The 22199-nt window shown below is 30.9% G+C and overlaps 1 protein-coding gene and 1 long non-coding RNA gene across 2 annotated transcripts in view; one reads left to right on the plus strand and one right to left on the minus strand.

The window, feature by feature from the left end:
* LOC136796517 (uncharacterized) overlaps nt 1-13280 on the plus strand; it is a 21618-nt gene extending 8338 nt beyond the window's left edge. Inside the window, exon 3 of the long non-coding RNA XR_010844236.1 lies at nt 13217-13280. This is a non-coding gene — a long non-coding RNA (uncharacterized lncRNA). The remainder of the gene's footprint in view (nt 1-13216) is intronic.
* The window catches only part of Fim (plastin-2 Fim), a gene marked incomplete at its 5' end in the record, with an annotated part of 24627 nt that extends 8648 nt beyond the window's left edge, over nt 1-15979 (minus strand). The window contains 10 exon segments of the mRNA XM_067050389.1: nt 1465-1616; nt 1718-1857; nt 1984-2122; nt 4523-4736; nt 5996-6101; nt 7976-8130; nt 8539-8746; nt 11848-12001; nt 14066-14174; nt 15821-15979. Of these exon segments, the coding sequence (XP_066906490.1) occupies nt 1465-1616; nt 1718-1857; nt 1984-2122; nt 4523-4736; nt 5996-6101; nt 7976-8130; nt 8539-8746; nt 11848-12001; nt 14066-14174; nt 15821-15979 (1536 nt within the window).
* Nucleotides 15980-22199: the final 6220 nt, after the last annotated feature.

The raw sequence follows: 22199 nt of genomic DNA on the forward strand, positions 1-22199 counted from the left end.
GGGGAAATCTCCCGAAACGTTGCTGATGATATGAAATAAATTATTGTGTTTTAATAAGGAAGAATTGTGTCATTCACTAAATCCAGTTTAATTCCATAAGACTCTTCCAGTAAATGATCATTAAGTTTAGTATTTTAATTCTATAATGGAGGTGGTGAAGATCATTTTGGGGATAAATTATAATACACTGGAAATGAACAGTACTAATAAAGAATCAATTTTTAAAATAATTAAACTCACAGGTAAACTATAATAACCATCAGACAGTTCTATTCCTCTTAATTAAACATAAAAAATTAAAATATTGAGCAGATATATACAGGCAATAATCAATATATCAATTTTTAAACATTCTCAAGTCAAACAATTTGCATATGCTATTTAAGTTTAAAATATATTGTTACGGTTGTATTAGCTAAATCAAACACTGGCGATATCTACGTAAACAATGGGGTGATGCCTAGTAGGGGAACCAAAAGAGTGGGGGGAGGTAGTGGGACAGTGACCGGCGAGGTACCAAAGAAAGCAGGTGTGGATTGCTACTTTCTTCAGCATGTTTTGGTTCATGAAAGTTGGCAGGGGTCATCTTCACACTTCTAGGGAAGGTGAGATGGCAGCCGAAAAGAAGATATATCGGGTAGTCCCGTATTCTGGCAGTACATCCAAGGTCTATGTGGGGTTCAAACTAAATAACTAAAATAAACTAAATCTTTTTTATTTTATGTTCCTTTTGTTTTGTTGTGGAGGAAAGTAATTTAGTTAATCAGGTTGAACGAGGACAGTAAAGTTAAGATGAAGAAAACCTATAAGTTTTGTTGGTTTTACTGTGTTTTTTTTTTAAATTGATAAGATATGTTGATATGATATAATATACGTTCTGTACATATGCATTTATTTTTATTATTAAACTGTTGTTCATATAAAAAAAAAAAGGAAGAATATCTTATCAATTAAAAAAAAAACAAACAGTAAAACCAACAAAGCTTATAGGTTGACTTCACTTTAACTTTACTGTCTTTGCTCAACCTGACTAATTAAATTACAATCTTCCATAACAAAAAAAAAAAAAAAGGAAGGAACATAAAATAAAAAAAATTTAGAAAAAGATAAGTTTGAATCCCACATAGACCTTGGATGTGCTGCCAGAATACAGGACTATCCGATATATCTCCTTTTCAGCTGCCGTCTCACCTTCCCTGCCAACTCTTGTGAACCAGAACATGCTGAAGAAAGTAGCAATCCACACCTGGTTTCTTTGGTCCCTCGCCGGCCACTGTCCCACTTTCTTCCCCAACTCTTATGGTTCCTCTACTCGGCTTCACCCCATTATCTACGTAGATATCTTCAGTGTTTGATTTAGCTAATACAACCATAACAATATCATAAGTAATGATAAGTTTGATTTAAACTCAATATTCTTCAATACATAAAAGAACACATAAAACATTAAAAATAAAAAAATACCTGAAAACTTTTAAGCGAACTTTTTTTGCCACAACTTGACAATTTATTATTAACCCAAGTAACAATTTCTCTTTCCACGATAGGGCTACCTGTATTAGCCAACTGAGTAAGTACTGACAAAGTATAAGCCCGCATTAACTGCCATATAAGTGCTGGAAAAAAATAATGATAATTAAGCATCTACTAACTAAAAAAAAAAAGAAGAATAATAACATGAAAACAATGACAAATTAAATATTTAAAAAAAGTGTACCTAATGTTAATGTGGAATTTCCATCATTAAGATCTTGACCAGCTATTCCCACCAATGAAAATCCTAACTGTTTGCCTAGTTCAACTGCGTAATTGCAATTTTCTAATTTTTCCATAAACTTGCGGAGTTTAGAAAATTTTCTAAAATAAAAAATCATCAAATTAAAACTTTATTTAATAATAACAATATAGTTCTATAAACTAAATGTTATTTAAGTCAATTAGAGGGATTGAACAACAGAATACACATATAAAAAATATACAAACCTATGAACTCTACCCCAGTTAACTATTCCTGGTTTTATGATATCATACAACTGAAAAATAATTAAGCCATCTGCTAAGTCAGCGTAAAGCCAATTCACATATGGCATTACACCCATGGAGTTCATCCAATTTCTGTAAGCTAGAACAGACAAATAATCAAATAAGAATAAATAAATATATTTCAAAACATGATCAAATTAAATTCACCACAGATAATTTTTAATTTTCAATCCATAAATTGTAAATATTATAAAGGTAGATAAACATAACACTAATTCAAGAAAGGTATTAAATTTTAATGCCTATTGTACTAGTTATATAATCAAATGGATTAGAGAGAATATTGAAAATCATTTCTGCTTTCACTATGCTATATATAAAACATAATTAGGGGAAATATTACCAAGTTGAAAAAATTTGAATCTGAGTTTCAACAAAAATATATGTTTTAAGAAGTTTTGATACATTTTTTTTTTTTATGACCACTTTCCTGGTGATTTCTGACATACAGGGAGGTTATCTACAGGGTATCACCCTATTCTAACTTTTGCTGGGGGGTCCAGTTTTCATTTCGTTGGATCACCACAGAAATAAAAGTTGACCCCTCCTGGCTGGATTCGAACCTGTGCTGCTGCAGTTCCGAAGTTGCAAAGACCTATCCCTCAACTATAGATGGCCCTGAAGTTCTGTTACTGAACCTTTTTTTTATCATGAAATAACATTAACATTAAAATAAGTTTATTTGAGATTGGGCACCCTCCCTACAGCCCAGATATAGCTTCACGTGACTTCACAATTTTCCCTCAGGTGAAAAACAAAACAGGCTGAAACGGAGGCATTTCACAAGTGATGAGGTCCTTTTGAGGGCTTGAGATGTTGGGTGTGCACAAATCGTAGAAGAAATGTGGTGGAGTTACTATGAAGAAAGGTTTAGGAGGATGGAAAACAGTATTTTATGCAATGGAAACTATTTTGAACAACTCAACTATTTAAAACTTGAAGATAGGGACGTGACAACTGTGCGGGTTGGGTCGCAGGTCCCAGCCCAGTGTGCTCAGTTCAGAACGTTGTGGCTTCAATTCCTACCTGGGTCAGTTAACATTCATTTTTCGGCGGTCCTGAGAAATGAATCTTGACACTCCCACCTTGGTAAGTACGCGGTAGCAACTCAGGTAGCTGCCAGGGGTTGGCAAAAAGGACCACTAGGCCCACTTGCCGGACTTGTTCTCCCCACTAAATACCAGTACCCCTAATGAGAATGAAATTAATGATGATCCTAGCAAACTCAAAAATAATAAGACTCAGGGAGCTAAAACTGCTGAACTCCTAAAAAGTGGTGGAAGTGACCTTATCAAAGCATTGCAAGACCTCTTCCTCATGATATGGACAGATGAGGAACAGTCCACTGACTCAAATAGGTCAATAATATGTCCTATACACAAAAAGGGTGATAGGATAAGCTTACATGCAGTAACTATCAAGGTGTCTCACTACTTTGCTGTACCTAAAAGATAGCATCTCACATTTTATTCAGCTGACTCTTGTTCTATGCCGAAAGTGAACTCGGTTCGTATTAGTGTGAGTTCAGGAAAGAAAGATCTATTTCAAACCAAATCTTCTGTGTAGTGACCAATACTAAAATAGGGTATGAATTTAAAACCAAAACTCACCACCTTTTCATGAATGTCAACATAGCCTATGACACCATAATAGGTGAAGAGTTGCATAGTACCCTCATAACAAATGGTAAAATATCTGAGGAATTTCATGCAAGATAAGGACTCTAGCAAGTATACTGTTTAATTTAGCACTCGAGAAGGCTATAACAGACACAGGCTTAAAAAGACAAGGAAATATGTTTATTAGACTGTTCCAATAGTTGACCTAAGCGAATGATACAGATATCATGGGATGCATCCTTCAAACCATGACTAAGGTTTTTCTGGTACTAAATAACCAGAACACAGTCAGAAAACTTGGATTAGAAGTTAATGAGTCTAAAATCAAGTAGGAGAGGAGGTTCGAGAACCAGAGAGGGACAAAAAATGAGGACAGATGGTGTGGTGGGAGATGCTAATGTCATAGGAGTCAGAAACTGGATGGCATTGGCACAAGACTGAGATGATTAGAGGAAATGGTTGGAGGAAACAATGAATGTTGAAATATAAAAGGCACGTATTATTATTTTGTCAGCCTGTTCTTTAACAATTAATGTTAGAGAAGAAATAATAAGCTCAGTTCCACAAGAACTACCACTGTAAAGTATGACTCATGTTTAAACAAATATTAGAACATTAGTATTATTTTTTAGAAAGCAATCCAGTTTACAGGACAAGAAAAGTTTGTTTATTAACTTAGATCAGTAGTTAAAATTGTAATTAAATCCTAAAAGCAAAACACTCACCCTAACAAACATATTCATGAAGGTGCAAAAGTGTGACAGTGCCTAATCCATATTTAAGATATTTCGATTTTTAAAACATAACAGGAAAAACTCAAATTAAGTAATGTAACTGAAAAATAACAATCAAAATATTACTTTTCTCCTCTCTAGTTTCTTCTAAATTTTCAAGTCCTTCTATTGTGCCTTCAGGCTGCTCTAGGCCTGGATGATTATTAAATAGATTGGCAACAAATGCCAAATTTAACTTGTATACACCATTTACAACATCTGCTGGGGTAACAAAACTTCTACAGCCGAGTTTTCCTGCCTGTTGTAGCATTAGTTCCGCCCTTTTGAGCAAATCAGGTTCCTAAAGAACAAAAAATATAATGAAGTGTGACAACAAATAATTATATTTAACACTCCTTTTTTCACAAAGCAATCTTAAAGTAGTGCAGAACCTAATTAATGAAATACTGGCATAATTTTCAAACATTTTCAAAGTTATTTAAATATTGTAGAGAACTGAACAATTTAATTATACACTGATAAATCAGAAGTTAAATAAGTTAGACATAAGAAATAATCCCTGATGGAAAAGATTGTGGAAGTTCAGTTTCATTAAAATTCTGAAATTGAACACAATGTGTGTTAATAATAATATAAGCTTATTATTTAAAAAAAAACAAAAAACAAGTATCCACAATTTTCTAAAATATCTTCCTTACTTCCATAGGGACATAAACAATTATGACAGCAATTATGACAAGTCAGGTTTAACAATTATGTAGTTATGAACTCAATACTTAAAGTTTACGTATAAAGTTTTTGCTTGACTCATTATATTTTCTCAATTGTAAAATATCAGGAATAATTTCAGATCATATATAAAGAAACTCATAAAAATAATTTTTCCAACCCAATTATAAGATTAGTTATTAATGGCTGTATTGTCATGCAGACGTATTCCATAAAGTATTATGATTTAAATGATTCCTTTATAAAACATTTATAAATCTGACATAGAATCAGAAAAAGAATTGGACACAGTCAGAAGCAGGTTTTCATTAGTGGTTTTACAATTAAACAACTAAAAACCATTAGTTCTAAATTAGAGAAACGTTAAGTTGGGATATTATTGTAGAAACATAATTTTGTTTTTGTAGGAAGATAGGACGAGTGGTGGTAGTAAAGGTATCAAAATAGTTTTATTTTACTATCTTGATACATTTATTGGCTGGCACCCAGACTATTTTGTTTTATTGTAGCCTGCTTTAAGTTAAAAATAAAAAAAAAAAATTGAATAGCATGAAAATTAATCATTTGTCAATCCTAATAAGTTTAATACTAGGTGTGACACAATTCATAATTCATAGAAAAATGTATTTTTCACCAACAAATAAATATTGTAGATATGACGAAAAATGATAAAAGGAGTAGATCCATTTAAATTTTTTTTTTGGAATATATATAACTCAATCAGTGTGGACGGGGGAAGAGACATGACTCTGGGGTACAATGAGGAAATAGCTAACATTTTTATGCTAACGAAAAAGGTGTGAATTAATAAAAGAAGTTAAAAAAATGTATTATTTTTCTCTAATAATAGCTTATTATACAAATACAAACCATTAATGCCTCCATTGTAACTCCTTTTTCTAGAGGAGCTATTTGTTTTAGAAGGTATGAATAAATTTCTGAATCCACAATATCATTCTGAAAATTGTTACACCTCCTAAAATGAGGAAAATAGTATTAATATCTTTTAAACTTTTAACAAATATAGTAATATACAATACTCTACTAAACAAGTTTTTGAGAGAGCTAAAAGATCTAAAGAGGGAGAGAAGACGCCTAGGGTAAACTGTATTATATTATGGCCATCCATGACCAAAAAGTGATTTAAGCATTAAATAAGTTGGCAAGATTACTGCTGCTAACTGTTTCAAAGCATTTTGTGAATCAAAGAAAATGTTTGGCCAACTTAGCATGATAAGTTTTAGTGCTAATAAAATTTGTTCAAAATTGAACACTATTGGACCTAGCAGGGCACCCCTGTAGGGGAGCATTCACTCTACGAGATATCTTTGTGACCTAGCATTGTGTAATTTTTATTGTTTTAAAAAATGAAGAGTGCATTTAACTGAGTATGTAAAACCAGTAAAGAAAAACTGACTGAGGCAATGAAGACCAGTAAAGAAGTAACCAGGAGCAATTTTTTAATACACTTAGGAATTATTGAATAAATCTGTCATTGATAGATCATTCATATAAAATAATCAATCCTAATTCTTTAAATAATGAATTGTTCATTTTTTTTTAAATGGAGAATCATTCCTGGTTTAATGAATAAACTATTCATTATATTTAATTATTTTTATTGTTACGGATAAATTTCAGTATATTATCACCATCAGTATCATATCATCAAAGCCAGATATACTGATTATATGTCCATAAAATGTTAGCTTTGCTAATCAGATACCTAAAATGTATGCACACATTTGTTTTTTGTTTTAAAGGTAATTTCAGATTTTGTCTATGTGAGGATTATTGATAGTATTTCAAAAAAACTTCATATACTTTTTCTATAACTTCGAAGAGGGAACTGGTAAAGATCGCCTATGTTTTAAATACATTTATCTACAACTTATTTCTTTCAATAATTTGCTAACGTCACTAACAATTTCTATAATTGCATAAAATAAATTTATCAAAACTCCTTTTTTCTATATTCTAACATGGATACCAGGAACCGGACTTAATGTAAGAGATAATAATGCTAGAAGAGAAAATGGTTAATAATAGAGAGGAATCTTAATTTAATTCTATAATTTAAAAATGTCAAGATTCATAAATAAATAGATGGAAGAACAATGGTTGGGATAAAGAGAGAAGAGGAACCAATAAAAAGAAATACAGGATCAATTGGAAGAATTTAGGACATTGAGGCAGGAGGATTAACAGAACCTAAAGCATCTGAGAATTTAAGATTTTGATTTCCTGCTGATCTAGGAAGGTTTGAGAGTCTAGAGTAAATTTTGCAAGGTCGAGTTCAATAAATATGGATTCTTTAACAGCACATTTACAAGCAATGGTTGGTTCTAGAACAATATTGTTTCCAGAATATAAAAACAAAATGTGTTAGGCTCTAGAAACAAGTTATACTAACAAGAGAAGATGTACAAATTGGCCAAAGTATCTAATGGTAGAAATAATGTTTTCATAACAATTAAAATATTTAAGCAAGAGCCTAAAGCTTAGATAAACCTTAGATAAAGAGAACTTTTTATCATATCAATTCATGACATATTTAAATTACAGAAAAATCAAATTTCTTGTTATAACAACAAGAGAAGATATAAATATCAGTGTGAATGTAATAGCAATAATTATGTTTTCATAACAATTATAATTTGCAAATCTTTATGAGCATAAATCATTAGATAAAGAGAGTTTTTCATCATTATATCAATACCAAACATATTTAAATAACTAAAACAATAAGATCATATGATTAACTGAAAGGATTATTTATTATTATTACCATGGTTAAGAACTTAATTGAATCAAACCTTTCCAGAAACATATATAAAAAGATAAAATTACCTTGGTGTACCAGCAGATTCTAAATGATGGTTAACCCAACGTAAGAGAATTGATTCTGGAGATAGCTTCATTAAATCTTCAATACGTTCTCCTGATAAAAGAAGAGTAGGAAGCCCAGGACAATTATCAAGGGTAATTTGATTAAAAAGACCAATCTAAAAATTCAAAACAATGATCAATTTTTTATTTTGTTTGTTTATTGGGTTTAATGCTCAAATGAATTCCAACTAGAACAAAATAACAGGTTATCCTACAGGTAACCAACCTTTTCTAGTCAGAGGGTGAAGGGAGAGTAAGACAACCTTCACAGATTGGATTTAAATTGACTCGAGAATGCTGAGGTACTATCTCAACATGCTCAGTCACCATGACCTCTAGTTTAAAAACAAAATAGTACAGGAATATTGCTGGCAGTAATGTAATAAGGATCTTAAAAACAATTTAATATATTAACAAACATTGTCGAATCAAAGAAAGCATGACTTTCATGAAAAAAACAAAAAAGAAACACATTTTGAAACTTTAATATTCAATGAAAATGGTAATAAAGCAATAACAGTTACCCTTATAATTTGCCACAGTAGACCAAGTACAAGATGAGGTTTTCCCTTTGCTAAATCATGTGCATCAATATTAACAATGTTACAACCAATGGCCTGACTTGAAACCAATGCAAGCGTCAAGTTTTCAAGTTTAGTATATACAGTTAAATTTTTTTTATTGATTGCTCTTTCATCAATGGTGTCAGGGCATGAATGGTTAATTATTTTGCTAAAAAATCACAAAGTAAATTGATCAATAATTCTTATCAAGTACAGAAAAAAATAAAACATACACATACACACAAAGGTGTATACACATATTAAGAGAATTTTTATACCAGCTGTATTTTCTCTCATGACTGCATCCCTAACCAACTTTTTGGGTGGATTTGGGAGAGTGTGTATATAACAATAATTTTGAAAATCAACATTAATAAAAAATAATAATTCTTGGAAAAATAAAAACATCTTTCACTCATGAAAAAATCCAGAAATAACATATGTAAGTATAAATATACACAAGGATAATGAACATACACTGGTGGTACTTTATGTAGTTTAAGTAAAAATTAAAATAATTTACTCTCATATAAACTTATACTTGCTACTTTACAATGATATTGCATAAAAATTATGATGCAATAAGTATTATGTTTAACAGATTTTATATTATGAAATATTATTATAAAAAATTTGATTAATAGGTTGCTATAAGACTTGACCATAAAAACAAAACAGAATATTTAAACTTACAAAAGATAGCACACAGCAAACATAATCATTGCACAATTTAATAAACAATTAGTTTTTGATAGCTACTGGTTAAAAAGTTGTTTAATTCACTCTTGGTACAAACATCAACCAAAAATAGGTAGGGTGATGATTATAAAATAACAATAAAGCTATAAATAATGAGATAAGTAAAATCCAATATAGCATAAAAGGTTAGGAAAACTAAAACAAAATGAGAAGAAGGCACAGTTCATAAAATGTTTATAATATAATGTTGGGTGATTACAGAGGGAAAAATTTAAAATTAGAATATAATAAATTCAAAAGTAATACTGATTAGTGAATGTAACATAAACCATTCTGATCTTCAACATTTTAGAAATTAAATTTGAGGCTGTCAGCATTCATATTAAATTTTAGGACACAGCATAATACCTATTTTAGCTAGTCCCATAATTAATCAGGAATACCAAAAACACCATAAGAGTAGCATATTCATGACGAAAAAATCCATACAATTTATTTGACATGGAAACCACAATATGCTTATTTTTTATTTTCTACAGGATAGGGAAAATATAAAATAATAAAGATAAAAAGAACAAAACTAAAAAATCAAATGGATTAATGATAATGGGATAAAAAGGAAATTACAAAACATGAAATAAAGTTAAAATAGATGAGAGTTTGATTAAAAAATGTTTTAAAACCAGAAACATTCATAATATTACTGATATACAGGGTATTCAATTCAAGACTTACTACTCACTCCACTTTTTTTTTTTTCAAATTTTGAAATAAAAGATGAAAGGTATTAAAGTAAACAAAATTTCTTTTGATTGTGAAGTCAACTTAGTAACCTCTTCTAGTTCTTCTCCAGTGCACTTAATTCAGGAATGTTTAATGAAACGAAATAATTTCAATGAAGGATTCTCATAAGAAATCAAATTTTAAAACAATTTTATATCAGTTATTTTTCTGATCTGATGCATTTTGAATCACAAAAAACCACCAATAATTTTTTTTTTCCATGGGCGTTGATGACCTCAGGGTTTTACGCCCTAAAGCCCCAGCCAACAACAACTAATAAATTTTTATGGGTTTTGGCCATTTGCATAAAAATGGTGCGGAAAATTGATAAAATATAAAAAATAAAATGGTATTAGAATATAATTTTCCAAAGAAAACCATCAAATTATTGATTTATTTATCATGACAGGCACTTAAGTCGCCCATTGATAATTATGTAATCGAGATGACCGATTCTTTAAATTATCTCATCTCATTTGTTCTTGATATTTTTCTGATCTTTCACACTGTTTGCTCATAAATTGTCAAAATCATGAAACATTGTTTACAGTTTTCAGCCTCTTACGCCTTCTGGACATGTTGGATTGGTGTTTTAATTCACCAACATAAAATTGTTTAAAATTGATTTTCTATGAAAGTCCTTCATTTCACCTCTTTCTAATGGAAGTTTCATTGTTAAGTGCACTGGAGAAGAACTAGAATTGGTCACAAACTTCATTCACTACAACACAAAAACTCTATTCACCATAACTAAGATCTATCAAGTATCATTTTTAATTCTAAAAAAAGGGAGGTTTCTTGAGCAACTATATTTAGACAACCAATGTTATAAAAAATAAATTTGAGTTTTTCAACTGATGACATAAGAGTATAAGGAAGGAAAACAAAATTTTTTGGATTATTACAAGCTAAGAGTGGTCTAGATCACTAAGTAAAAAAATTATTAATGCACAGAATGAAATATTTTTTAAAGGACAAATTTAAAAGATTTAACAAAATGTTTCTATAAATTTCAAAAATGACCATGGAGAAGTTAAAAGAAAAGATGACCAGAGAATATACAATCAATGGAATAGTTCATAGTTGGTAATCATGTCTAGGTAAAAAAGGAACCTCCTTACTTCTCTCCACTCTTCATATATACACATGAAGCTAAATTAACTGTAGGGAAGTGCAATCAGTAAGTATGCAATGCAATAATTGATGTAAGTGATTTCCCAAAAAAATTAGCTATGAAGGTGTTAAATAGAACTAGATAAAGAAGTCTACACATTAAAGTGATCTCCAAAAATTTAAGGAATTTAATTAAACTCCTATTAGCTGACTGGGTGGCTACTGGTCAAAATAAAGTGCCATGGGTATGGTCCTTATCCAATAAAGGACAGATATATCAAAAAGGGAATTTACAGTTATATATGCCTGAAGTACCAATGAATTATATAACCAAATTAAGATTCTATATTTTTAGTATTTTCAACAATTTGAAATAACCAATAAAAATAAAAGGAAACATGAAAAAATGAAGGGTTAAGAGCATTTTTGAATATTCAATTAATTTAGGATTTAGTTTCTTCTCAGACAATCTACTTAGAAAGCTTCACTTCAAGCAAATGACAACTAATCATATCTTACCTTATGTTGGTTCATACATTTTCAATAAGGAAAAATGTTCAATATTCTGGAAAATCAAAAACCAAAAGTAGCTAGTTTGCCAAAACCTATAATACCTTATAAAAATATTAACAGATCACTTTATAACAAAAAATAAACAAATAAAATAAAACTTACCATAGAAGTATTCCATCTTTCACGGAGTCATATAGACCTTTTCCTTCCGGATCAATAAGAAGTAAATGTTTTAAATCAGGATCATGTCCTAAATTGGTATTGATCCAATCTGAAAAGGCAAGCTGTTCTTCTAGCCTTACAGAATGTGTGGTGCCTAAAAATGAAAACGTAATTTTTTCTCATTCCCTTTATAAAAATCAGTACTAACAATAAGTACACTTTTTTTTTTTTTTTTTTAAATAAAAAAATTGTTTGAATGCCTGTTTAATTAAATATTAAGCTCTGGGGACATGATTGGGTAAAACAAGGAAATGAAGTGCTGAGGTAAAAGTATCAATTAGTATGATACATTGCAAACTATAAAAAGAGCATGAGCAGCAGCTTAACCTATCACTGAGGTTATATTTTCCTCATTTTTGATTAAAATTATTATTTCATTAATGCTTAAAAACTGTGACAAAAATGGCGGGTGAGAGAAGAGAAAAAAGTTAAGACATACAGAAGGCACTTCTCATACACCAATTCAATTAACAAATTTTTAACCCTAAAACTCAATTTAGAGGGGCTATCAAGGTGTTTAAAACATTAAAAAGGTGAAAAAACATTTGGACATGACTAAATTTTGACTGAAATCTATTTCAACTTTTATGGAATATTTCTATCTAAAAAGCCCTGAAACAAAGGGGAATGAATGCTGGAGGTTTCCAAATGTAGATGGAGGAGGGGGGAAATATAAATAACAGACATCCCCACTTGGTATAACTAGAATGTTGAAAAGAACACAAATCATAAACCAATTTGTTGAATACATGAATATTAAAAAAAAAAAAAAAAATGAAATATAAATAAAATATAACATTAAATCGAAAATAAATAAAAAATAAAATTATATATTTGAACTATTTGAGAATATGACAACATATATCATCAGGGGTGGCCAACAAGTCGATCGTGAGGCCAATTTTGGTCGATCATTCGCAGTGTCTTAGGGAAATTCCGTGTACCTTGGACTTTGAAGCGATTGTAGAAGATGAAATTTTCAATAGTTTTAGATATAATTCATATGGATCAAAAGTTATTAATTATCAATGATCTTTTAATTCCCCCGGATGTGAATTTATTGGCCCTTTAAATAATTATTGTTGTTGTTTACGATCCGTACTCAGCGAGCTATTGATAGATTAGCAAAAAGTAAGTAATATTCTTTCATGATACATTTTCCTGCCCCCCCCAAAAAAAGAACGCAAAAGTGAAATACTGAAATCAAATTATCAGCCATACTGTGCAGCTTTTAACAACTTTTTCATATTTACAGACAAATAGTATAACTTATACATAACAGTTGATAGAAAATTAAAATGCATTTTAGGTAACACAAGTACGGAACGGTGCTATCACAAGTTGGATATGGAAATCCATTTTCTTCATGAGCCTATGTCTAGAAAACTTAATAAGTGATTTAAAAAATAAAAAATAGTTTTGAATATACAATGTATATTACTTATCTACCCATACCTCGCTGGAATGCATCTGATACTGAAACAGTGGATAAACATAGTATGCATTTCACACCCCTTCTTCCCCCTTAGACAAGTCGATCATGACAGGCTTATAAGATAAAAAATAGATCTTATATACAGAAAAGTCAGCCACCTCTGACATATACTAACTATAATGATGACAAAAATCAGCATATTTTTCTCAAATATATACAAAAAACAAAACAAAGATAAGAAACTGTATTTTCCTGACTATCAATATACTATTTCCTATTTTAAACTGGAAAATAGTGTATTGAGGAACATCTAACAGCAATGCAATGTTCAGATTCATTTTATGACCCCCTTCCTGGTCATTTCTGACGTACGGGAAGGGGGGGTATCTACAGGGTACCATCCTATTCTAAACTTGGCGGGAAGTCAAGTTTTTATATCGTGAAACCACTAAAGCAATAAAAGTTGACCCCCCCCCCCCAAGGCTGGATTCAAATTGGAGCTGCTACAGTTGTGAGGCAATTAAATTTGGCACTTTAACTCCCTCAGCCACAAATATCAACCAGATTACCACCAAATAAAAGTTTTTTTTGTTGTATGCAGACCCCCCTCCCCATATAAAATATGACTGATTATTGATAAAAGATAATATACTTTAGTAAAGAAGTGGAGATGTATGTAAGAATGTAACAGCTAAGATCTATGAAGTTATTGCTAAATATTACCTTCACTTGAAGCATCTGACATTCCTCTAAAAGTTTCTAAATTTTCTTTTTTAGATACAACTTGCTTAAATGTACTTGCAACTTCATTAGCCTTTAAGTCAGTACACAACTATAAAATACAAATAGAAATTATTAAAGACATGTTTTTTATACAGGATGCATTATTTAGATATTTCATAATAATAATATGGCACTAATATTTCCAAAAATTATTGGGATTCATTCAATTATGTGATAAAAATAATTAAATAAATATTACATTGAAGCAGGTACATATTACATTGAGAAAAAGGTGAGACCTATTAAGAAAGCAATGAAAAATTAAATGTTTGAAGAAAAAACTAAGATAGCCATGAAATTACCCTTCCACTTCTGAGTCTAACAGTATGTTCGATAGGACACTATACTGGTAAACAAATTTAAAAAATATTTTTTCTCTAGTTAATTTTACCCCCACCATTGAACCTTATAACAATAACTCACAAATGCCAAATGGAGCCAAGACATTGTCTTTATACCCCAAAGAATTATTTTAAAAAAAAGTGTGGAGATGATCAGAGGGTGCGCTCAGCAAATAAACAAAAAATTATTTGTTCGTGCTGATGTTTCAACCTGAATTTCAGGTCTTCATCAGGACTAAACAAAAAGAGATAACAAATAAATTAAATTAAATCTGTACCGCTACAACCCATAAAGGATCAGGGGTTCAGTACTTTGAAAGTGAGTACTGTTACTAGACCAACAGTTGTCCAAGGAGGTGATTTGGTCAGAATCACACTAGACCGCCAGATTTTTACCCAATTAAGGAGGCTGGGTGGACCCCAGGAGGGCTCCAGAAACCACAAGAGTTGACTCACGGCTACAGTGTAACAGAAAACAATTTTCTGCCCAGCCGGATTTGAACTCGGGTCCTTGGAGTTAGTAGCCACAGGCCTTACCCCGCAGCTAACCACACCCCGATAACAAATAAATAAATAAATTTTCACGTTTTCTTTGAAGGATGGTTATTATCTCATTTTGTTTTTAGCCCCGATGAAGACATGAAATTCAGGTAGAAATGTCTCTGATGTAGAAAAATCGGCTCAAATAAATATTTATTTTTGTTTATTTGCAGAACGCACCTCCCCCTCCCCCCTGCCGCCTTCTCAACATATTAACCTATGCTTAACTATCAAACACTAACACCTCACTATTAAAAAAACCTTTCAAGAATTACTAAGCTAATAATCTACCTAATTTCCAAGTCCATAGCATTTAGGAAGTTTTGCAGACGTTTATGGCAAAAAGTGTTGACCAAGTATATAGAAGGACTAATGAAATATTGAACATCAATAAATATTATTATTACGAGTAATAAACATTACTGTCTACACACAAGTGTCAAACAGTGTAGAGTTCAAAGTGCCTAATTTATCAAAACAGAAAGATTTTGTTGAAATGATTAAGCAGCAATGATTTCTAATTCAAATAATGAAAAAATAAAAGGATGTTTGTAGATTAAGAAAAAGGAGACTTCTTACATTGCAATGGAAGAATAGAGAGGTCCACATTGCAGTATTTCCTCTTCATCTGAACAGTAAGATGGTGACAGCATTCAACAAATATTGGGACAAATGCTTATTTTGGAAAAATGCTTAATTGATATCAGTTATTACACCATAAAATAAATAATGATTTGAACTACACTAGAATGATACCATTCGACATATTCAACGAAAAAATTTGTAAATTGAAGAAGTTCAAATGCCATCTTACTTTTTCAAATTCAGGAAATGATATTCTGCCATCTTTTTTCCTACCATCATAATCTTCAATCATCTTTCGAACTTGATATCCAGGTAATTTAAAACCACATAATTCCAGGGCTGTTTTTAATTCAGATAGCTCAATGAAACCATCTCCATTTGTATCAATCTAGAACAAAACAGTAAAAAAAATGTTATTATAGATTTTACCAGGCTATAAAATTAATAATTAATCTTGATATTACAACACTAAATTATAATTAAACAAATAAAAAAAAAATTGATATTTTGATTTAGATTTTTGATACTTATATACATTGCAAGTATTGGGTGCTTGAAATAAGAACTTTTATTACCTTAGAAAATTCATAGCAAATTTAGTCTCACAGGAGATTCTCTCCTGTTGTTTACTTGTTGTTAGTAAATAGTAGCTTAACAATTACAATGAACTGTTTAATTATTTGTTGATAGTTGTTTTCTCTCTAATTCATTTCTCATGTTTGAGGAGTATGTCTTCAAATAAGATCATGCATTTGTGACTTTCAATACTATATTTCTCTATAAGTCTAAAATCGGAAATTTGTTTGTAAGAAAATGAATCAAAAACTTTCCTCAAAACAAATTGCAGTGATGAATCAGAATCTCACTAAACTCCTGTACAACAAGACCAAATTTCATGTTATGAAACAAACTATTAACAAATTATCTACGCTTGAAAGTTACATTAGAATGTAGGATAGCTACATCCATGAGAAAATACTTCAAAATGATTAACATGCAGGCCAAAAATAAGTTTTCTTTGCTTTACATTTTTTCTCCTCCTCCTTCTCTTCCTAGCTCCTCATTGCCTTCCCACGAGGAGTCCCAGCCATAAGTTTCCATTCGTCCCTTTACACGGCCAAATTTTTCACCTGGACACTGTTTTTCCTCTCTATCATCCAAGCCCTCGAGAAACACCCTTCTGGGTCATCACACCTGTCTTTTCCCTTTTGGTTTACTTTCCATGAACCATAGCACTTTTCTGTCCTCTGGGAGTTAGTATACATTTCCAAACCAGCCTAGTAGAGATTCTTCCATCTTTAATTCCTCTCTGATGGTGTTATTCCTTATGTATCACCTTGTTTTTCATATTATCCTTTACAGAATCATCATTTCTGAGGGTGCTCTTCTGTTAATAACCGGCTTTTGAGCAGTCCAATGTTCTGTGCCATACAGTACGATTGGGAAGAAAATGTTTTATATTGCATTAGCTGAAATACGGGAACTATTAACTTGTTTATTCACAACCATGTGGCTGATTTGATGATATGTAGGATTGGCTTTCATAATCTTTTGTTTATTTCCTGTGTGATTCCTCCGTCTCTATGATTATGGCAAAATTATATTTACTCACATACATGCTTACACTGTAAAAAAAAAAAAAAGTAGCTAGGGTTGATGTTGGTATCAAATTTGTATTAACTCCCCATAATTCCTCTTTTGGTACAGAGTCAAATACTGCTTTCAGATCTAGGAAAGATTAATAAATATTTCCACTTCTTTCTCAAGCTTTTCAATCATTATTCTTGGGAAAAATATATGATCTTATGTTTCCCTTCCTTATCTGAATGCTACCTGTTCTTCTTAAAGGTTCTCTTTAATGAGTTACCTCAATCTCTGTTCCAATACTATTTTATTTTGTATACAACTGGCGATACACATATGAGGTGATTATTTCCACATTGGGTTTGAGACACATGTTTATAAATTAGTACAATGGTGTACTACTAATACATTAAAGACCTTTAGTTCCTGTTTATCGATTTTAAACTATTGTTTGATAGCAAACAGACCAAGCCAATAGAACTGATCAAAAAGAATATAATCCTAGCTAGACAATGAAAGATGCTAACCAACACTGAAATCAGGATTGGAAACTATAAATACTGGCATGTGTCAGAGCAATGGACTATCTGCTACATTGTTTAATGTAGCCCCATATGAAGAAGTTAGGAAACCTATTAAAACCAGAAGGGTAATGGACAGGATATGGTATCTGTGCATTTGCAGATGATATAAACATCCTTACTAGGAGTACAAGCTTATTCAAAGAAGCCAATGGACTAATCCACTGAAACCCTGAAAGTACACTTTGGGAAAACTGACTTTGAATTGGAAAATAATCATGCTTCACCTATCCTGGATCTTTCCTGAACAATAAAAAGCAAAAAATGCATAATGGATGACAACAAGATATTCGATGCAAATATTTGTCTCTTAGCTTCAAGAATGCTCACAAGAGACAAAAGGATGAAGTTAAATGAAACTGTAGTGAGACCAGTAGTGTACTATGGTGGCGAAACAGGGTGCCTGGCAGCAACCAATGTAAATAAACTCCATGTCTTTGAAAGAAAAGTGTTAGGCAAATCTATGAGGGCATAAATGAAGCAGGTTGATGGCAATCTGTGAAATGCAGAGAATGAAAGTATTCTTATTAATGAGAATGTTGTCAACTACATGAGAGTTTAAGACTGATATGTGGGGCAATGTAGAAGATATCTGTAGAGTGAATGTGATAATTGAAAGAATAAGAAAAGAAAGACCAAGGAGTGATGAGGATAACTAAGATGTTCCCTGATTGGGAGAGAGAAACACAAAATCAGATCACATAGAGAGAAGTATTCATCAAGCCAAGGACCACATTGGCCTATAGAGCTAGATAATTAGTTAATGTAATCATATTTTTCTTTAAGGGTACAGAATGTTGACAAAATTTTAATATACAATTATAAACAGTGGTAAAAATGATATGAGCGAAATAACAATAATTAATACTTATTATTTGCCTAAAATAGGTATTTAATTATTTCTAAACTACACCTTTGTTTGTTATGTATAATACCTTGTCAAATTTAATTTAGTTTACTTTGAAATTTATTGCTGTTTACTCATCTTTTTCAGTAAACTCCGAAACCATAGAATAACAAATTAATTAATAAAGCAGTATCAACCAAAAAAGAATAATGTATATATTAATAAACAAAATACAGGTTTATTTTTTGTAGCTTGATTATTTTAGAGAAGTTTTTATAAACTTAGCAAGTATAGAAGAAACAAATATATTAGTTATACCAGAGAGTACAGTCTATTTTTAGAACTAAATAAAATGATGCTCTCAAAATGATGTTAGAGAAAAATATGTTTTCGACATCAGTGATTGTGAAAAGGCCTGATTCAGCTCAACAAAGTATTTCAGACCATATATTGGTGTGAAAATATTCGAGATGGGTACCAATTCTATGTACATTTCTGTTAGCAGATAACAAAATCAAACCCTTCTTGGACCGGATGATAACTGGGGTTGACAAGTGGATAAAAAATGAAAATATTTTACGTAAAAAGGCATATTGTGAACCCTGAAAACCTTTTTCCTCCAAGTCTTAACTGAAGTTGAATCTGAGCAAGAGAATGTTGTATCATAGTAGGATATTTGATGACAAGTACACCTATACATTTTATTCTGTTGAAACCAAATGAAAAGCTGAATTCAGAGGAGGTACTTTTATGGAAATAACAAAAAAAAAAAAGAAAAAAAGATTTAGAGTAAAACTACTATAGTTATGCAGGGTGTTCAGCAGGACAATCCAAAGTCATAAAACATCTTTACTAAGCCATACTGACACCCTCCCTCATCATTTTTTTGCCGATATTTTGGAATGACGTACCTGGTTGATTCTATTTCAAAGGATTTAGAAGGGAAAAAAAAACCCTAAAGAATAGGAAGATAATCATAATATATCATATATACCCGTATCCTCGAAAGAAGGCTAAGAGAAATGTTTGAAGGAAACCTTGAGGAGGAACAAGCAGCATTTAGACCAAGTAGGTAAACCTAAGACCACATTTTTGCCTACGGACTATTATAGAAAAAATATGGAAAAGAAGGGAAAATTTACCTTTCTTGGATTTTGAGGCTATCTTTGACTCTGTGCCCTGAGAGGAAATTTGGAAGGCTCTGGTGAACAAAAGAAATTCTATAATAGGTTAAGAGAAGATTGAACGACCCATATCATTTCTAAACACATAGTTTAAAAAGAGTCTTAGAAACCATTGAGGATAAGAATACTGACGAGGAGATTGACATAGAAGAAGCAGAAGACTCAGAATCAGGTTTAAACATATAACAAGAATGGAATAATAAATTACGTTTTATTACTATCTAAATATTTATAAATTCCATTCTTTATATCCATTTTACAATTTATTCTCACAAACAAGATGAAATTTTGATACCAGGATTATAAAATAAGTAGGAAATGCAAAAATTCTATTGGTGCCTTAAAAGGACCCCCGCAGTATTATGTGTCTGTTTCAGACTGTGGTATTACGAAGGTTAATAGAGTGAAAAAGAGAGTATACTCTTAAATACAGTCCAGTCTTAGGAATGAAGTAAATAAGCAATAAGACAAAGCTCCTATTGAAAACAGTGTTCATACTGGTTTTTCTCTATGGGGAAGAGAGTTGGACAGTTCTGAATTGTCATGTGAGTAAATTGGTGGTATCAGAGATGAAGTTCCTGAGAAGAATCCAGAGTAAAACCCAAAGAAACCGAATTCGAAAAATATAAAAAATAAAATAAATAAAAAAAGTATCCAAGAAAAACTTGCGGTCTCGCCAGTCGGGAGAGATAGTGGAGCAGTGCCAACTGAAATGGTTTGGTAATGTGAATAGAATCGGTGAGGAAAGGAAGATTAAATAGTTAATGGAGGCCAGGCCAATATCAAAAAACAACCCCAAATAGTTTCATCAGATTAGAAAGATGAATGAAAAGATTAAGTTATACTTCAACTAATTAAATTATGGAGTTATCTTCCTTCCTTTTTCAAAGTAAGATATGAAAACAGTTACAATAAAGTTCTACAACTTGGTTGAAAGATTTACAAATATTTTATATTTATTATATTACATTAATATAGGAACTACTTCACAAGCTGGTTATGCATGGTGACTGGATCATGATCACATTAATCTACTATAGTCTATAGATGGAATGTTTAAAATATCATGGAATATCTGATGACACCTACTAGTATGTAAGTCTCAATCTAATATGGAGGAGTGTCCTCACTTATGCATAATGATCATTTACAGTATACAATAAATTAAGGGGAAATTGCCCCTTTTTTTGCACAAAATATTATATACAGTAAAACTTGTTATAATAACCCTAAACCCAGAGAAAAAGAGCACATTAATTGGGGAATTGAACTACTAAAGCGAATTTTAATACAAATAAAAAAAAATAACTTAAACCTATATTTATGATAGTCTTCGTCTGAAGAAATTATAATTTATTTTATTTTTTTTTTACACTAAAGTAACAAAGTGAAAAATTGGATCAGTATCTGTAAATTACAAAATGTAATTTTCAATTCATGAAAATATATTATTCAAAGATTAATAAAAAACCCTTAGGAATTAAGTTCGTGGAAACAATTAAACTGTTGTTTGTTTCAATATTATATTTAAAACTTCATGTTAACCTGTCACAAATTTACCAAACAAAACATTATTAATTAAAAAAATATTAAAAGATAACTTCATTCACAGTATTATAATTAGAAAATTGGGTCATCATAACGAATAAATTTAAATAGGGAAACCACTCCCTAGGAGGAGGAATGAGGAACCAGAGCGTTATAGCCAGTAAAGTTGTACAGTTTTACAGTGATTCCATAGATGGTGAAAAAGGATGAGATCTAAATCTGCTGAAGATACAAGCACGAATTCATTTGTATTATTAGAACTACCAACCAAATACAGGATTTTAAACATTTATGGGAATATATATTTTCTATGGTACATAAAAAGGGAGCAAGGCCATCTTAATTTATTGATTTCTATAAATGAATGTTATATGTATAGGCGTGATCACACCTGCCTCCACATTTAAGTGACACTTGTGAAATAGTAGGTGTTGTACTCACTCTGGGTACTTACTACATCCCAGTACAGTGTGATCAACGTGATCTTGGTACAGCCACTATACAAATTTCATTCTTGTAATGTGATATATTAATTTCTAATCAAGTCACAGGGACATCTTTTATTTACAACTAACTTGAATAAAATAAGATCATAATTTAAAGGATAGAAATACATAATATGAGGGAACTAGTGCTTGCTATTTGTAATAAGAGTGAGGTAGAAATTTTTATCACTTGTTATTAATTATCCATTTAACATTTTTACTATAAAATTCTAAATTTTATTTTTAATTTTATATCTTTGTAAATAATTCTTATTTAAGTTTTATTTACACTGACTTATAAGTGCTTTTAGAATAATTTATGTTTATGATTAAAATAATGTGCTTTTACTATTGAACTTTTTTTTTTTTTTTTTTTTTT

The sequence above is a fragment of the Halyomorpha halys genome, unplaced genomic scaffold (assembly GCF_000696795.3).
Source record: "Halyomorpha halys isolate HHAL.00 unplaced genomic scaffold, Hhal_1.1 Scaffold1081.1, whole genome shotgun sequence".
Taxonomy (NCBI): Eukaryota; Metazoa; Arthropoda; class Insecta; order Hemiptera; family Pentatomidae; genus Halyomorpha; species Halyomorpha halys.